This window comes from Rhipicephalus sanguineus, chromosome 5 (assembly GCF_013339695.2).
Source record: "Rhipicephalus sanguineus isolate Rsan-2018 chromosome 5, BIME_Rsan_1.4, whole genome shotgun sequence".
Lineage (NCBI taxonomy): Eukaryota > Metazoa > Arthropoda > Arachnida > Ixodida > Ixodidae > Rhipicephalus > Rhipicephalus sanguineus.
Genome location: NC_051180.1, coordinates 96,341,850 through 96,360,895, shown reverse-complemented (window position 1 = coordinate 96,360,895; position 19,046 = coordinate 96,341,850). Strand labels below are relative to the sequence as shown.

The window sequence follows — 19,046 nt, the reverse complement described above, 5'->3', positions numbered from 1 at the left end:
CCATAGGTACTATAGCTAGCATTGTAGCCATTCAATACAAGATGCTTACAGTGTTCTAACTGCATTTTCGCAAAAATGAACACTGTTCCATTTCTATGCACAAACAACAGTGCAGTAATAGCTCGAGAACAGCATGCACTGGCGAAAGAATTCGGTTCTTCAAGCTGATTACACCCAGAACGCACCTATTGACTGCACACGAATCTGCCACCAAATGTCGCTTGAACAGCGCAGAATTAAAACAAACAAGCCATGATAACAAGAAATAATTTAATGGCAAAATGTCTTGCTTTTTTTTTTTTTTCAAGTTGCACACATAGAATTTCAAATATGTGATTTGTAAGTTGCCCTTTGCCCGAAAACAATCTTTCATTTTACACCTCTACAATCTGTACACAAGGTCTTCGGCACACACGGCACAAGATGTGTATTTACACAAAAATAAATTAACGATGGGCAACACACCAAGGGAAAACAGAGACAACAGCAATTCGTAATTCATTGAAGGTACGTCCTCTTAGAAGAAAACAACCAGACTACAACTACCAAACCCCCGTTAAATAGCGAGAGGTCCCTAAATGAAGCGAAGGAAACTTTCGCCTGATGGCACAGTTTTGTCACAAAAGCACGCTGCAAACAAAACAATGCTCACACATTGACAACTCTAAGCTGACCTCACGCACTGGAGATAAAATGGCAAGGTGTGTGACCACAAAGCAAGAAATGTTCGGGTTTAGAAAAGCCCATCCTCGACACAGCGAGAAAATGTCGCAGATGCTTCCAACTAGGAGCTCAATTTTCGGCCTGAGTGGCGGCCAAAAAAGGTAGCAAACGAAATTCTGCTGCCCCATAGCCACAGGTAGCTATGACAACGAAGTGTAAGCTCGTGCATCGCATTACCGGATTCCAACTACGTACCAAACTCCACATTTGCGTGCCTTCCTCTGATGATTTTGTTCGTGTGATATCAGCTGGATTCTCACTCACGGTATCAGCAGAAGGGGATCCCTCGTACTTTCCTTTCCTCACTCGGTGAATGCGGCCGCAGGGTTCTATTGTGCTAACAATCAAGTGAAACAATAGCCATTTCCAAGCCAAGAGAACGCCTGAAGGGTCAGCTGAAAGTTTCAGCCTAGCTTTGTGGTGCATAGTGCACATGTAGGCCGATGGTGTCAGCTCATTTATTCACTCGACCAAGAAAATGGGCACCCTAGCTCCACGTGTTTTTCGAACGACAGTTTGTCACTGCAAGTGCCTGCGGAGCCATTTAGTTAGTGACACATGCGCTGCATTGTAAATCAACAAACACAAATGAAAAACCTGCGAAACGTTAAATCGTCACACCAGTGTGTGACATAACGCAAGCAATCAGTCCACCCTCATTACACGAAACACTTGTGGGCACTGATTATCCTCTTCACACATACTGTGCACGAAACAAACGGCGGCACGCTACTGTGAGAAACTGTCACCGCTGTTAGCCAAACAAGCCCTACTCTGTTGGATCGGTGCTGAAATTAAAGGTGAATTGGAGCATGTTTTGAATCACTCTGTAATCAAGGGAATTTATTTGATGATTCAGGGTGAATCCATGTCTTCCAATTTTTTTTATTATCAGCTCGATCCATTCTGTATTGCTTAGATCATAAATAAAGAAGCATAGTAGTCTAAAATTGTAAAGCATAACCACAAATATGATGACAGCAGCAGCAGTGCAGCTGTTGGCAAACTGTGACAGTCTATCATGAAACTTCAACGGTCCACCAACCATAAAAGAAACTTTCGTCTGCAGGTAAAACCATGTTTCTGCACACCACCGTGTTTGGAACTGACAACAACTGTGTTTCAACGGCACACACACAAGAACAAACAATGTCTCTGTAATGAAGAACTGACGTTCAGGCTAGCTGGCATAGGTTCATCGTGGTTTAATGGGCACCAAAGAGAACAAATAAAAGAAGGGGATCAACAGCAAAGCTGTTGTGCACAGTGGTCCATCCCTTTCTTTTCAGTGTTTCATTTCGCACGCATTGCGACACGTCAAAATTTTGTCTCCTCTGTCAATGACTTTAAACACTGACTTTGCTACATAGTTTTCTCCCTGCATCATTGCATTTCCAATCAATATACTCCTTGCGAAACATCGGTCTGAGGTTAAAAAAAAACAAAAAAATCTGGAAAATCGGGTAAAATTACAGCCTTGTGGCCAAGTACAGCGTTTCAGAAAGTTAACGTCGGTGGGCCTGGCTTCAATCTGTGGTGCTCGCTATCACAAGCAGCATCGAGGAGGCAAGGTAGTTCTGGTCGAAAATTATGAAATTAGGCTTGACCAAACAAAGGAGTGCCTTAGTTGCTCCAACATGTAGAAATATGTGAACACCATCACTTCTCCTTTTCGTTGCCACAGGCTGACACACACTTATCACCTGCCAGTAACTACCCTGATTGGGTTGTTAGCTGTCAGACAATGCGACAAACTTCTGGCACCCACATTAGCCATCAAAACATCTCAGTGGCCCCCATGTGCAACCAGACTCTGAACACGTAACTCACCTAGCTTTCACGGCCTGCAGTAGTACGACTATGTATATAGGTACATGGTGGACACGACGAAAGGGAACATCCTTTCTGCAATTTTCGACTTTAACTGATTTACAAGGTTTAATGTCCCAAAGCAAGAAGTGTCATAACAAGAGCTTTTTTGGAGCAATATGGGCCATCTGGCATTTTCTGATGCACGCACGAATCTAGGCAAGCAAGCATTTTTGGAATTTTGCCGCCTTGATGACGGAGGCACCACAGCCTCAAGACAACGTGCACAGTAGCAGATAGCCATAAGCACTGCACAAATTTGACAGGGCTTTGTACTGAAATAAAAAAAAGCAGGGAACTTTTACGATGACCTTCAGGCCAACACTACATACATCAGCAAGTCCTTGATCTCTAATTTGAACTTCTGTAGTAAACATCATTCAATGAAGGTGTTCCCTTTCCTCCGGGTGCCACTGCACAGTGCGGTCCACTTGTGAACATTTGACTGCATGCGTGGGAAAAATAAAGTTCACCTTCGTAGCAAGTTTTGAAGATATGGATTGGCTGCGTACATCTAAACTGTGGATCGGCCGCGGATTAGCAGGTGACGAAAATTCTAACTGAGGTGCCGGTGTTGTGCACTGCTACTGCTTCTGCTCTAAACTGCAGCTCACGTGATTAAAAAAAGTTTTTGAGCCATGTGGCCACATACTCCCTGCTATAACAGTGGACATCACCGTGCTGTTCATATATGACCCCAGAACTTTCATGCTAAATGTACAAGAAAGCGGAGACCTCCGAAAAAGATCACTCTGCAGTTACAAACCCTCGTTTTCCCACTACGGCAGCTGCATCTTCATGCGATCTTCTACATCTCTATGAGAAAACAGCACAAAAATCTTTTGAGCACAGGAAACCTTAGTTTTGTAAAGCTCGTCGTTTCAGCAGATTCATTGTACGTCTGTTTAAGGAAATCCTTGGGCAGTAGCTAGCTTGACAATCGCAAGAACATTATTGGCACTTGTTCTCTTGCAAATGTGCATCCAGGAGCTGCCTATAGTTTGCAGTCATACGAGCGCAGCCAGTGCACATGAAGCTCCAGCCTTCTAACCATTCTATCCACATGACGTTTAGTCAATCATCATTTCAAAGTTCTTGTGCTTTACGTGAAGCTGCAGGCCTTACACGAGGGTGATCTTTAGTAAATACTTTCACGCAACCTCTTCTGCGTCAACGGCACATGTGCTTTTTGGGAGACAAAACCAAAGCGAGATGTAGAAAAGATAATCGTAAATAATTATACTCATACTTTTTATAGGACTTCGAAGTGCAGGACCTTTCGTCGAAGCAAAAAATGAAACGTCGAAAACTCCACATCAATGCCGCTTAAAAGAAGCGTAGGGGCCATTTTTAACGAAAGCATGTATGCGGTGCCACGCTGTCAACACAGAAACGGGCATTTCAGTACCCAACGCTGTGTCAGCAAAAGCACAAAAACTTCGCTTTTACAAGCATGCAACCTCCAGAAAACAAATGTATGTTAAAATCTCTGTGTTCTGAAGCGGCTTTGCACTCAGAGCAAAGCTAGGGTTACTATTAGTCACCTTACACTTATCACATGTGTAGACTAACATTGAGCGATATCGCTATCATTAAATTATTCAGCGTTTCTAAGCAAATCAGACACAGTTGTGATCGTGCAGCACCAATAGTGTGCAGATGAAGTTATATCATACACAAGCTGTTCCTACAGCCCCGCCAAGCAGTGGTTGTTCCACTCATTGTCCTTATAGGGGTATTCACACGAGGGAGAAATTCGCGGAGGACACGGGGGGATTGCGGACCACGTGACTGCAATGTCACGGATTAGTGAGTGGGCGTGACACCCCCTCGCGCCTCTTTGGAGGACATGAGGACCTTCCTTTTCCCGACAGGACAAATGATCCCTTGACTGTAGGGGATATAGCGGAATTTTGGGCTCTTGTTGGGCCACATTGTTGCACTTGCTCCTGCAGAGAGCGGCAGTGGGTGTCCAGTGTGCAGCTGGTCATCTGCAGCTCGTCGTCAGCAGCTGGTGAAACGGGCGGTACAAGCCACCAGAGTAGTCTGGCAACACTGGTCTCCCCTCCATTCGCCTCGTCCGTGTGAGCGTGGCATATTTGTGGGGAATTCTCCTCGGGAGATGACGTCACTATGCTCTGCCTTTATCCCCCGAGGATTTGTCCTCCGTGTGAATACCGCTTATAATGTGTTAAGTTTATCAATGGCCTTCAATGACTGGAGTGCGCCTGTGGTAACAGTGTTATCAATTTCACTGGTCAGTCTGCAGCAGGTTCCTTATGCAGCCATGGCAGAGCAAATTAACAAAAGTTGAATTCCAGAGTTTTATGTGCCAGAAGTATGATATGATTATGAAGCACACCAGAGTGGAGGACACAGGGTTAACATTTTCCATCTAGGGTTGTTTAACAATCACTAAAACCTAACTGCACAGGTGTTTCTGCACCCACTCTGTGACGTGACCTCAGCTGTGATGCATAGTGCATTTCGTTTTGCTGTTTTGATACGGCAGCATAAGTGGCTCAGATTTGTTTGCATCACATGGTGGTTACAGTGTTATAACAGCACAATGTAACTATGAAGAGAGGGGAAGGCTATTGTCACTGCTGCATGTGTGTATCCTTTTCTTTTCGAATTGTACGTATTCTCCGGCAGATGCTGATATGTTAAATCCGGACGTAAGAAAGTAGTGCCTTCAGACTGGCCAGTGGGATTCAGTATCAGTTTAGGTTGGTGTGCACTGCTGCTCCGAAAACAGAGTTGTTGACATCAGCCCCTTCCGATGATTTACACATTAGTGCGCCGGTGCGACGACCGTTTGCAAATGGCAAATGGTAAAAATGTGTTGCCATTGCATCTTGCCATTTGCAAACTGGCCCTGAACACTCCGCGTCGGTAGCGCTCCTCCACCGCGCAATTGGTGAATGAATCTGCCTGCGAGGCTGACATTTTGCTCCGAAACTACCTGTCAGCCTCGCTCGATCACGTCGAAAGCATGCAGCGCCAATCGAAACGGGTGTTGGCACTGTGGGTCAGAGGAGGGATAGGTGGCGCCACCAGTGCCCATCCGGTGCTCCCGGCCGTACCCTCTGCAGTGACCTGGGGTCCACAGCTCGGAACCTCCTGGGCCACGCACAGGCCGCAGTATGGGATCTTGTGCACCAGCTGTACGAGCTCCGTGGCCGACCGAGGCTTACGGCCCGTCAGCTGGCGAGTGCACGTCTCCAGGGTTGCCGCATGGCCAACAAGCAGCACATTTCCACCTGTAGCACCATGACATCGAAACAACACCAAAAAAAAAACTTTGCAGGCGTTAAACAGTTCATTAATGCAGCAGGCATAATGTACAGTCCTCATGAATTCAAACGTGACATCATTTTCTTTAGCATAATGACTGCTGGGAACAATTATGATAACTGCATCATGTCTTAGAATAACAGAGAGCTGAGCTAGTTGGTAAGTATTCATTCTAAAAAGAAAGCGCGTGTAGACATGGACACAAGAAAGAAGTCATGACACCACGACAGAGTTGTTAGTTGGCGTTTGTGGTGTCGTGACTTCTTTCTTGTGTCCGTGTTTGCACACCCTGTCTTTTTAGAATGCATCATGTCACTGTAAATCTGGCCACTAAAGGTAATGTTGGCTCTGATGCAAGCGCTTTGAGTCAAAATTACGTTGACATGACACATATTGCGGATGCATGAAAAGAAAATTGGACCATCTTCCCGAAGGAAATGCTGATGGGATGCGAAGCAGCGGCGTTGCGCACGGGTGGCGTCACGGGCAGAACGGCGCTAATGCGGGTGCTGCGGTGAGCGCTGGAAGATTCGTTTGAAGCGAAACTCGGTGTAGCGTTTACTGGTGTAAACGTTTGTTTGAAACGCAGACACGGGAGGCGAGCGGGCGTTGGAGCCGGCAGCTGCGGTGCTCCGGCGGGTGAGGGAGAGAGTGACGTACGCACGCACCTGCGAGGGAAGCGTGCGAGGGGTGCGTGACGTCAACGCCCAGCTGCGGTGTGACCTACTTGGCACCACTCCAACACCTGCGCCGAGGGAAGCGCGTTGCCTCGCGTTTGTGCGGACGGAAGGACAGCGTTAAGACAGGCTAGTCGAAGAGCTGCTACGCATCTAAAAGTACGAGCATTACTTAGCCCTAAATTTTCGTGTTTCAATCTGTGAGTACTGTGCACTATGGTTAACAGTACAGTCAAATCCCGCTATAACAAATACCGCTACAACGAAATTTCTGCCACAACGAATAATTTTCGATTCCCCGTCAGCCGCCCATAGAAAACAATGCGAAAAATGCCTCGTCATAACGAATACTTTTTCTGGGTAATTCCGCTTGAACGAAGTTTTCGTGAGTCCCACCACATAAGGAAAAGGATCTTGCCTAGGATTGCCGCGAAATTCCGCTAGAAACTCGGCAATTTCTCGTTGCCAAAGCCGTGCGGCCGCATCGCAAGACCCGTGTCATCATCGGAGACATGCTTTCTGCCACCATACGCGCATCCTGGTAAATTTCTTGCCATTGAGATGCTCGGTGACAGATCGTCCATCCGCCATGATGCTGCCAGCGGGTTTGATACGCGTGTGGGCCACGGAAGAATCGTTCTTCAAGAACTCCCGCCATGTTATTGAAGTAGCACTCAAAACAAGACTACTGCTCGTCGTCACAAGCCCTGTGATCGTGAATGATATCCACGGCGTTTTGAAAACACACGCGCGGCCAGCGCGCACTTAGTCCAAGCGTAACTACATTCTGCCGCAACCGCTGCGAACACAAATGTGGTCGTGTTGACGCGATCATGGGCGACCATGAAACTGCGCGCACCGACTCAAAGCAATGCTCCGGTCAAAACCACGGTAGACGCAATCACAGATAGCAACGATGCAGTTCTGAAGGCATGCGCACGGCCAGCGTGCGGAGATTGAAAATGCAACTACCGTTTGCCGCAACCGCTGCGCAGAAAACCGCAGGTCGCTATCGTCGCGATCATCGATGGCGAATATGCTCAAGTACGCAGCTAACACACCGGAAGAAAGATTAAAGGCAGTCAAGTCTTAAAACAGCACGAAGCGTTTCGGCTTTCCTTTCGCTCGCTTATGACTGTGGTAGTGTGGAGCGTCGGCAGCGTCGGCACTTTGTTTTCAATTAGCCTCTAGCGAACTTTGGCACGGTCCTTCATGGCGCTGCGTGCTCGGCACGCTTCGAGGGTAGCCTGCATATCATATTTGCTTGTGTATAACCCACGTGTATAACTCGCGTATTGACGCAAAGCCGCCTTCCTTGCATTGCCGTGAAGCCAATTTGCGCACCAAAATTCGCGTACAACCCGCACCCCCGAGTTTAGAGCTAAATTTTCTGTATATTTTGCGCGTGTTATACGCGAGAAAATACACACAGTGTGCGACCAAGTACATCCGAGTTAGCAAGAATTAAATGCAAAAGACAATGCATGGGCTTGCCGGGACCAAAGGACGAGTCATAATCATCAGATCTTCCTAACTTTTGTGGTTTGCAGATGAAATTTCACTGCAACGAAATTCCGCGACAACGAACTTTTTCGCGCGTCCCGTCAATTTCGTTGCAGAGGGATTTGACTGTATGTTTGCATATTTTGTAGTAACATAGTTATGAAAAAAATAAATACTATATGCAGACTTGCTGGAAGTTGTGGCACAGTGACGTAAGAAGCCACGTCATATTCAATTTCTGAATACAGTGATGTGATTGACTGAAACTGTTTTGGAGCAGGTTTTTGGAGCAGCAAAAAGTGCGTTTTGGAGCAGGAAAAGGGGCTTTTGGAGCAGCTAAAAACACGTTTTCGAGCAGGGAAAACAACTTTTGAAGCAGCTAAATGCTCAATGCCTAGTGGAAAAATGGACCGTTTGAAGCAAAAAACAGTCAAATAAGGAACTCTGTTGAAATAAGAAGTTCTGTCCAATAATGGGTGTTGCATAACACTACTGAATCACCGAACAGCCCCGAACATAACACCGAGCAGCCCCGTAAGCGCGAACGTTGGCGTTGCGGTCTTATAATGGCATAGAGTGGCCAAACAAACAACGCATGTAGGGTGTTGCCCAGCTACAGTAGAACCTCGGTGACACGAATCTGAAGGGGGAGCGACAATATTCGTATCGCCCGTAATTTCGTCAAATAAAAAAACTAGCAAAATCTGTTTTCAAACCACGATATATGCACAAAACATTTATTGCTGTCAAAAAAATTCGCGTATGCCTTTCTGCGCGTATGCCGTTCAGGCGTGTCCCACGTGGACGGACCAAGCCGCGAAAGCGCGCGTCAAAGCTTCGCTTGAAGCCAACTGAAAACTATGTGCCAAAGTCCCCTCCACCATAGTGACAAGCGAAGATCGACATGAACGCCGAAAAGCTTCGTGCCTTTTTTTTACGACTATATTGCCTTTAATCTACCGCTGCGTTAACCGCGCACCTTCGGAGCTCGTAATCGCCATCAATTATCCCGTTGATAGCGACTGTGGTTTCGTGCGCGGCGGTTGCGGCAAACGGTAGTTCCGTTTTCAATCCACCGGCGCTTGCTGCGCACGTGCCTTCAAAACTACGTCGTTTGTCGCTATCTATAATCGCATCTGCCACGGTTTTGTCCGCAGCGCTTGCGGATAGCAGCGTCGCTTTGACTGGGTGGGCGTAGGACGCGCGTGCACTTTCCGAGTTCCGTCAGTTTCGTCGTCGCCATACATGCTCATGTCAACAGCGTCAAGAACGACCGCGGTTTCTTCCACAGCGGTTGTGGCAAACAATAACCACAGTTGTGACCAACGTCTAGTTCTGACAGTTGTGACCAACCTAGTCCTTTAACGCGCTGTCCGCGCGCGTACTTCGGAAGCTTCCAGCATTCTGCTCTCGGCCGTCGCTCAACGGATTCGGTACCAAAGTTCGTATCACCCGCCGCGACGCGGAAAAGTGTTCGGAACATCCGAATTTCGGCCCATTCGACACAGTAGAATTCGGCTGGGGAATTTCACGAATTCGTATCAGCCGGTTAAGTCTACATCAACGCCTCCTAAATTGGTTTACTTAAATGATATATGCGATGGGTTCGCAAAAAGCCTGGATCAGATTGGGTTGGATTTTTGCCAATGTGGCTAGATCACGCACAGAAATTTTGATTTCCGGGAGATTTTCCTGTCAACCGTACAAACGTAAGAAATAGTCGAAATCCGGCGCCCAAAAGCCCAAGCAAGCCAAACCAGCCCTGAACGAGCCTCGCCATCAGCATCCGGTCAGGTTAAGGTCCCTAGGTTTTTCCCAAGAGGGAAAAACCTAGCGACAGGTCAGGTCAAAGCGCCGGGCGGCGTGCCGCGAAACATGATGCACGAACCCATTCCTCTCGATCGTAGGCATGAAAATCCTGCCGCGCGGTAGCTTTGAAGTGTCACGTTTTGTCGTCGGCGGCGCGCTGCGCATGTTTTCTCGCTAGTGTGCTTATAGTCTGGTGCACTTTTGGCGCAGAACAGCGGAGATGTAGCAGGATGTAGCAGGTTTCATGTCTTGGCGCAGTTTGGCGCAATTGGCGCAGCTATCACATCACTGTGAATATTACATCTCGTCGCTTTTATTTTATTCTCTATTTTACTTTTTTTGTGATGTGTTGTTTCTTCATTTTTTGTTAGCCAGCTTCCTTTGTTTTCAAACCTGTGCTAGCTCCAAACTGGAATGCCTCTGGTGAGGGCCCAAGTATTCTGTGAGAGATGGATTTTCTGGAAAATCTAGCCATGCCACAATGCTGAAGTATTAAAATTTAATGTGCACTTGGAAAGGTATCACAGCAGAAGAAATCCAATTTCCCAAAATATTCATGGTAGAGAAAGGTAGGCATGAGAACACAGACACAAATTTAACCAGAAGGATGACACACCTATCATTTTTTTCTTTCTAGTAGGCACTCACGGAATACAACTGCTTAGACATTACAATAGTCTACGCTGGATAGTTGAGAGCGAATTCAAGAACCTGCTGCTGCTATTAATGATATGCCATGGCTCAACCATAAGGTGCTCTTCTTAAGTCTCATGTTTGAGCAGAACCACGCTCCCTGCAAACTTAACGTACACTTGTGATTGTGACGAATACTTATAAGGGTTACGCTAGCTGGCTAGGGATAGTTTATGTTCAATTAATGCTTGAATAATGCAATGGCCTGCCAGCCTTACATAAAAGCAACCACCACTACTTGTTCCACTCGTGTCTATTTTGGTGCGGTCATCTTCAAGCCTTCTTTTCTTTGTCCCTAAAGTTTCAGTTTTAAGTGCTCATATTCAGCAATAAGTGCTTTCGATGTCCATCTCCATATTGCCGTTTTTCTCACTCAAAGAGAAAAAGACAGCACATCGTCATTGCTATAACTGCAAAAGTATCTATGATTATTCAATATACCCTCTCTAGCACACTTGACAACATGCCTGTACCTATTTGTATTACATAAATCACATATCACATAAAGGGACCCTGCAACACTTTTCCAAGTAATCATTGAATGGCTTCGTTCAAGGAGTTTATTGCCTCGCGAATCGACTGCTGCAAAAATTTTAAGAATCTGTCAAGTACGAGCGGAGTTACAGAGATTTGTCACACGCTTTAGGTGCTTTTTCTCTCCTTTCGTACCAGTGAGCATGCTGAAAGCTAGGCAGGGGGAGGGGGGGATGACAAGGGGGGAAAGAAGCGCACGTCATAAACTTCAGCACTTCGTTTTCTTTTTTTTTTTCTTTGAATGTGCGGCTTACCTTCAACGTGATTGTGAGCGAGCACGCGGGCATGTTGAGCCATCCTGCGGTGGTTGCAGTAACCATGCAGCTCACAACGCTCAAATCGGACAATGGCAGTGGACTCTGGGTTTATGGCGAGGTCATTTCGGTTTATGGCATCATTTGTCAGGAGAAGATGGAATGATTTCTAGCTGACTGAGAATTAATTGTGAATTCCAGGCCGCGTTCTGCACTATAATGTTCGGCTCACAAGTTCTTAGGAGCCTCGACTACCCATCGGAAGCGTTTTCTGACCATGCTGAAAAAGTGTTGCTGGGCTCCTTTACAGGGGGTACTGACAAAAATTTTGGTGTGTCATTTTTTGGCTGCAATATGTTGCTGGAGGCCTATCAGTCATAACACGGCACATAGCTTGCTGCAGCACACGACAGATAATTAATTACAGTCTGTTTATTACCGACCAGTCCCAGTTTCGGTTTGGAGGAACTGCTCCAAAAACGACAAGCTGCCATGTGCAGCTAACGCTGTGTAGCGTGTGAAACAGCACGCAGAACTGTCATGTACTTCCGTGCTGCTTGCATCGACTGCTCACATTTGCCTGCCGCATGTGCAGCACGATGTTGTTGCTGTCATCGTCATCACTGTCACCTGATGGTAAAGACTTTCTTGAGGCTTCCACACGTTTGTCGCGGGCACGGACTCACGAGCAGCTGCTGAATAGTAGCCTGCTGACTATGACGTCATGATTTACTGGGGGCATCTCGGAGCTTGGCTGCAGTGGTGACGTCGCGGAAGTTTGGGCACACCTTCAGGTCACTTTATTTGATGGCAATGTTGCGAGGTGCGGCGTATAGTGCTGGATTGGGCACACGAAGTTCAAAATTCATATAAATCGCCTTCCAAGCTGTATTCGTGGTTCAGATATGGTAGATGATATATGAAAGTTCACGAGAATCGATCCCGCAGGCTATCTCAGCAGCAAAATTTTGCGTCTGTACCCCTTAAGTGCGATAAAACGAAGCATTAAATATCTTCAGTTACCCGACACACAGTACAACTTTGAAGTCCTTGTTTAGTGTGTGAAAGTGGCAGGGCAAGTGCAACATACTAAAATAGCATGCGTAACCGTAAGCTTTCATCTGTATTTCTTGACAACACTTTGAGGGCTCGTGGTGAGGATTTTGGGTAGGTAATCAAGGTTATGAATAAATGGGATTGGCCAGAATACATTTTTGCAGACGGATATTAGGGACTTTTAGCTTGTACATATACTTCTTTACGTTAATGTGTTACCGGATACCGGATGGAATCTGCGCATGCGCGAACCTTTATGGAACATAAACTTTTACGGAACGTAAACTACTCGCCGGATAGGCTTTGTGTTTACGGTCTAATCTCGCAAATCCACCTTCGTTCGTGGCTACTCGCGATATCCGCTTTGCGGAGACTCCAGCCACCGAGCCAAAATAAGCCAAATTTGTGCGAGCTCCACTCACATTCACCTTGTTTCAGCTGGATTACCGAGGCTAGAGTGACCCAGAATACTGAATCCGTAAACGTGAGAGGCCTAAAGCCCCTGACAGGCTGGATAGGTGGCGCCATCTAGTGGGGCCAAAGTGAACCCGGCAAGCACAAAATTGTTATTGCAGAAATATCGGGCATTCTACTCCCAATGTAAATGCCTTGCAGCGGCATAATTACGAATGAGCTACCTTTTTAATCATTTTTTTTCTTCTCAAAGACACTAAGCAAAAACAAACGTGTCCATGACTGGTTGCACGAAGCGTCGCAAGATGTCGACACCATCGTCCGGTAACCCAGTATTGCTACACCCCTTCGCATATACCGGGATACTGCACACGCTTAAAACCTCTCTTATGATTTTGCTGCAGTGTAATTCAATATTATATAAATCAAATGTAATCTAAATGCAGTTATCATCACTATTCAGTGGTTTGCGCAAACTTAAAGGTATACGTTTACGTACGTATGTAAACGTTTACGTATGGCAAGCTAAAACTTTTCTAAAACATGCATTCCGGTAACACGGTAAACGCAATCCGGTATTGCGGTAACACGGTAACGTTAAGAAGTATACGTACAAGCTAAAAGTCCCTATTATGATCAAAAGCATACTGATATTCTACGAAAAAAGAAAGAAAATAGAAATAAAGCATATACAGTAATTGCTTGTATTGTGCGTGTGCTACTCTGTATACCTGCATAACATGGAAGAACATGAAACTTGTAAAGTGTTCATGGATCATCCAACAAGCAATAGAATAGAAAACGATATTATATGTAATTTTTAGCACAAAGCAAGATCCAAGGCGATCATATTCTAGCTGTGATTATATGAAAGAATAGAGTGAGGCTGGGAAGTGAGCTAATCAATGGCAAAGGATTGAGTGTGATTAAGAATGTACGCAAGCAAAGGACCGGTTTAACTGATGCAGAAAAGGATTAATGCCCTGACGAAGGATTTGGCCCGTTTTTCCTCTAATCTTATCCTGCACATCTACATTCACCCTTATCTGTGCACCAACACCCTTACCTTCAGGTGCTGTCCTCTTCAAGACATTCTGAGCAACGTAGTAGCTCCGCACGTAGTACTGGTCGACGGACTCTTTCTTGTGCTTCAGTTCTTCGGTTTCGATGAGCGGTTTGTAGTCGAGGTTGATGTGGAAGCCGTGCTCCTTTAGCTCGGAAGGTGTCATCCACGCTGGCGTGCCTTCGGGGTACCAGGCGAGCCACTCAAACAACCCGGGCTCCACGTTGATGAGCATGTCGTCAAAGTGCAACGCTGCACGCAAGACAAGGGCATCAGCTGTCATTCTGAATCATCATCATCATCAACCTGACTGTGCCCACTGCAGGGCAAAGGCTCCCCCATGTTTCGCCAATCAACCCAGTCCTCTGCTTGCTGCGGCCACGTTACATCCACAAACTTCTTAATCTAATCTGCTCACCTAACTTTCTGTCTCCCTCTTGTGCCTTTGCCTTCTCTTGGAATCCAGTCAGTTACTCTTAATGACCAGCGGTTATCTCGCCTACGCGCTACATGCCCTGCCCATGTCCATTTCTTCTTGATTTCGACTAAGGTGTCCTTAACCCCCGTTTGTTCCCTGACCCACTCTGCTCTCTTCTTGTCCCTTAAGGTTACACTTATCACTTTCCTTTCCATTGCTCGCTGCGCCGTCCTTAATTCAAGTTGAACCCTCTTTGTAAGTCTCCAGGTTCTTGCTCCGTAGGCAAGTGCTGGTAAGATGCAGCTGCTATATACCATCCTCTTAAGGGATAGTGGTACACTACCATGAATAATGACAGCTAATCACGAGGCTACAAGAAAGACACAGGTTTGTCAGTGGTCATAGCTTTCAAGGGGCACTAAGGACAAATACGGTAAGAAACCAGATTAATTTCAGCCACCTGGCACCTTTTAATGAGCATTTAAATCCAAGTACAAGGCATTGCATGTGGTCTTTATAGAAATGCGGCCACTGTGGCTGGGAATCAAACTAATGCCTTCATACTTATCAGCGCAACACCATAACTGTTAAGCTACAATGGAACATTAGTTAATCACAGCCAATTAAAAATATTAAGCATTATATAACTATTGAACACAAGTTTTCAAAGGAAAAGAAAAGTCTATGTAGAGGCCACGGCCTTACTTACATGCTGCTTGCTTGTTAAATAAATTTAATATGACATACTGGCCTAGTCAGATCGGAAAGTGATATTATTACTCCGTTATTAAAGAACTACATGCTAAACAGTACAAAAACACGCGCCAAAGATCGAGGACTAATAACACAGCACATTCATTATCATGATAAAAAGCAAAAGAGGAACACCAACCATAGAAGAATACGAAAAAGACATTTCGGGTCCCTTGTTCAGACTGTTAACAAGGCTTCCCATGAGGGCAGCCGTCTTTTTCATATTTTTTTATGGCAGGCATTCCTTTTTTGATTTTATCATGATGCCTCTTCCTCAGCAGACAGGTTTCCGTCAAAATCTCAACTTCACATTCATCATCCCTCCTCGTGCCATGTCACTGAATTGCTTCTACTAAAAGGAGTACAAGTTAGCTTGTACCTAATGCAAGTCCATAATAAAAAAATGCTCCTTAAATCAGTGTGGCATGGCCATGTTTGGCAGACACTCAGAGTTACTAGAATTGCCAATTATTGGAAACGACCTCTCAGTGCGTAAGAAGATGGGCAGTCTCACACATCTGTGCACCCACTTGCAAAATGTAGCATAGAACAAACAGGATAAGAAAGATTTGAAAGTCTGCAAAACATTGTGTGGTTAACCTGTCCTCTTATCCCACATGCTTTTTCACATTACAGTTGAACCCCTTTATAAGAGGCATGCATGGGGGAGAAATTCTTGCCTGTTATATGAGGTGTCTCTTATAAGCAGGGTACTAAGTTATGCATTTTCCTATCAACCCTTACTTTCATGTAGCTCACTGGTGTCTCTTATACCCCACGTGTCTCTTATATCAGTGTCTCTTATAAAGGGGTTCAACTGTATTTGTAAATTATGCAAGGCCAACTAAGTCTAATACGACGTCTCGCTTACACTCTCCCCCTATTGAGTTGAAATCCAGTCATTTCATATTATCCTTTCTTTCACAGAGGTTATAACAAAACACATGGATCATAACCAATATTAAACATAAGTATGAAAAATTTAGGGTTCTTGAAGAAGCACCCTTAGCATGGTGTTTTGCATAACTTGATTCTTCTATGGTCACTTGAGCTCTTCTTTGATTTACTTGGAATACTCTAACCCCTTCAGGGTTTTTGCCATACATGTACGGCAGAAGCTTCCTGGTACCAAAGGGTTTTCATCGTACATGTACGGCATAGCGTTTATTTTTAAAAGGCGCGCCTTTTTTGATAATTTCTCTTGCTTGGCCTGTGCTGCCACACTTCGGGAATATGTGGAATTTTTTTCATGCGCCGATGTCTCTCCGTTGTATTTTTTTTTTTGCTTCCCAAAACAGCGCACCTGCTATCGCTTGCCCATCCGAGCGCGTTCGCGATGCAGCTGGTTTAAAGTGCGCACCTTTTTCGATCATTTCTCTTGCTTTGCATGTGCTGCCACGCTTCCGGAATATGTGGAATTTTTTTCATGCGTCGATCTCTCTTCGTTGTTGCTTTTTTTATGCTTCGCAAAATGGCGCGCCGCGCGCTGGCTATCGCTTCCGCAACCGAGCGCGCCCGTGGCGCAGTTTGTTTCAAATGCGCGCCTTCTTCGATCGTTTCTCTTGCTTGGAATGTGCTGCCACACTTCGGGAATATGTGGAATTTTTGCAATGCGCCGTGGTCTCTCCGTATTTTTTTTTTCTTTCCAAAGAGGCGCAGCGGCTTTCACTTGCGCATCAGAACGCACGCACGCAGTCCGGCTGATTTCGATTTCGTCCTTCGGGTGGTTTTCGCTTCTTGCGCCCGTGAAGCTGATGGCTGTTTGGTTTCTAATCTCTCGAAGGGTGACCGCTTGTTACTCTCTCGTTTATTGCTCCCCGGGGTGCGATTACATCCGTTTCCGTGCGGCGCTGAATTACACAAATGACGCTGCCGTGACTGCGTTTCCTGTTTTGGGGTCTCGGAAAAACTAACTACGTTTTGTTGGCGATAAGACGAAGGATTACTGTAGCTTTTTCACTCGTTTTGCTTTCCGGACGGGCGCACAACCATAGATTTTTCTTCCGTGCGCTCACTGACACAGTTCGCTTACGCTATGGAAGCGCGCGCCGGTTGCTCTGCTGCTGGTGAGTCGAGCAACTATTCCCCCAAGTGCCGAATCAGAATCTGATTCGTTGGATTTCAGTTTGTCAGACGAGGATTTTTTTACGTGTTCAGACTCCGATGACTATCAAGGAGCGACATCTGAAATGTGTGCGCGGCGAGCCATGCTTCAAAGACTATCACGTGCTGAAAAGTTTTTAGTGTTAGAGCACGAACATTATAACCAGAAAAGTGCTCTGGTGCGCTTATTTTTGTATGTCTGTGAGCTATGTTTAATACAATGCATAATTTTTATTTATAAAAAACTGTTACGTTTTTTAAGGTTTTTGTTTGATTTTACTACGAATAAACCATGTGTATGTAACAACAAAAATTATTTTTTTGTCACTTTATGGTCATGAGAAAAAATTTTAGACAATTTTTTGCTTAAATAGAATCATCTGATGAATTTATTTCAGCAATAAAAGAATTACACATTTTTGGACTGGATTTCGCGAAAAAATTCGACCCTCAAAGGGTTAAGAATGCCACACTTTATAAACGATTAAACCACAGCTACACACACAAACTCAGCTGGCAGCAAAACTATTTGAGAATGCATGTCAGGAGTCTGAATTTCTCGACGAGTAAGGAGCAACTGGGAACTGCGCTTTCCTTGCCGCGCCACTCTGAAACGAGCGACACATAGAGGAAGCCTTGCTCGGTCGTTGGCTGCGCGCCAATGACGTAATCGCTGACGAGTTGCCGAAGTGGGGGTAATCACGACAACGGGCTATGCCCACCCCTCTTCACTGCTGAGGAGGGTGGGAAGGCCGAGCGAGAAACTGAAACTAGCCGAAGCTTGTTGTTCTACATCCTGTGACTTCCTTACTACAGCACTTATTCGCAAAATTCTTGCAGCAGCATGTTCACATCGTATAAGTTCACTGTTATCTCTCCATCACAAATTTTTTTGGACCATGAGGTTCTTTACTCGCCCTTTAGGACAGCCCCCCCCCCCTTCCCCACATCAATAATTTGTATGCCAGAGAAAACTGCACGAATAAAAGCCAGAGGCTAAACAAAACTGGGCAGGTACCTGTCAGGATATTCGTGCACGTCTGTATGCAGCGCAGGGATGGAGATGAAAACACATGACTGAATGTGACGCCACTTTCACACATAGCATTCCCTGAAAACAGAGAAAGAAGACAAGTGTTCTTCACATTGCAGAAAAACTTTCTAATTGAATGCGGAATGCTTCACAAAAAACAGCACAGTGCAGCCACTACCACAGATCAATTTATAGCCCTTTCAGACATTCATCAGTAATTGCATTGACTGAAAATTGCATCTACAAAATAGAAAAATGCATAAAGCTTGTGTTCGTGTGGTAAACGTCTTTTCGTTTTCCCTGTTGCGCCATTTTCTTGATAAAGCATAAAGCTCCATAACAAATTTGAAGTACTTTTCCTTCATCAGAGATTTTATTCAAGTTTAGAAAGTGACTCTACGCGACGATTCGCTATGGGTATGCATCAGACACGAGAACGTCAACTTGTTTGATGTTTAACACATTTGGAAAACACCCGTCTTACAAAACCATTCCTGCACTAAAACTCTGAATAACAATTAAGGGTGTTAACTTGCTGTTATAACATACTAACACTCGGGATGAACACCGCACCAGTCTGCCTTCCAATCAGCATTACTAGATTGCCTCACCCATATCATTGAAACTTTAAGCACAGGTGCAATCCAAGATCTGTGCTCCAACATCTGTAAAATATGTTATACTAGGTTTACTTTAATCTTTGCTTTTTGCTTTTGATGCATTCTCTTGGTGTACACAACTGTTTGCACGGCACACAAAGGGGAGAAAGTAGCAGTAAAAATTCTGGCATGCTGGCATATTCCAATCTTGTGGATCGACACACTAGGATAGTGCACCAGTATTGCAT

General features: G+C 45.3%; 1 protein-coding gene across 2 annotated transcripts in view; it reads right to left on the bottom strand.

The window, feature by feature from the left end:
* Positions 1 to 253: 253 nt before the first annotated feature.
* The window catches only part of LOC119394021 (protein UBASH3A homolog), a 57,707-nt gene continuing 38,914 nt past the window's right edge, over positions 254 to 19,046 (bottom strand). For both annotated transcript variants that reach the window (XM_037661229.2, XM_037661230.2), the window contains 3 exons: positions 18,185 to 18,277; positions 13,896 to 14,144; positions 254 to 5,855 (listed from right to left, as the gene is read on the bottom strand). In XM_037661229.2, the coding sequence (XP_037517157.1) occupies positions 5,575 to 5,855; positions 13,896 to 14,144; positions 18,185 to 18,277 (623 nt within the window). In that variant the 3' untranslated portion in view covers positions 254 to 5,574. The remainder of the gene's footprint in view (positions 5,856 to 13,895; positions 14,145 to 18,184; positions 18,278 to 19,046) is intronic.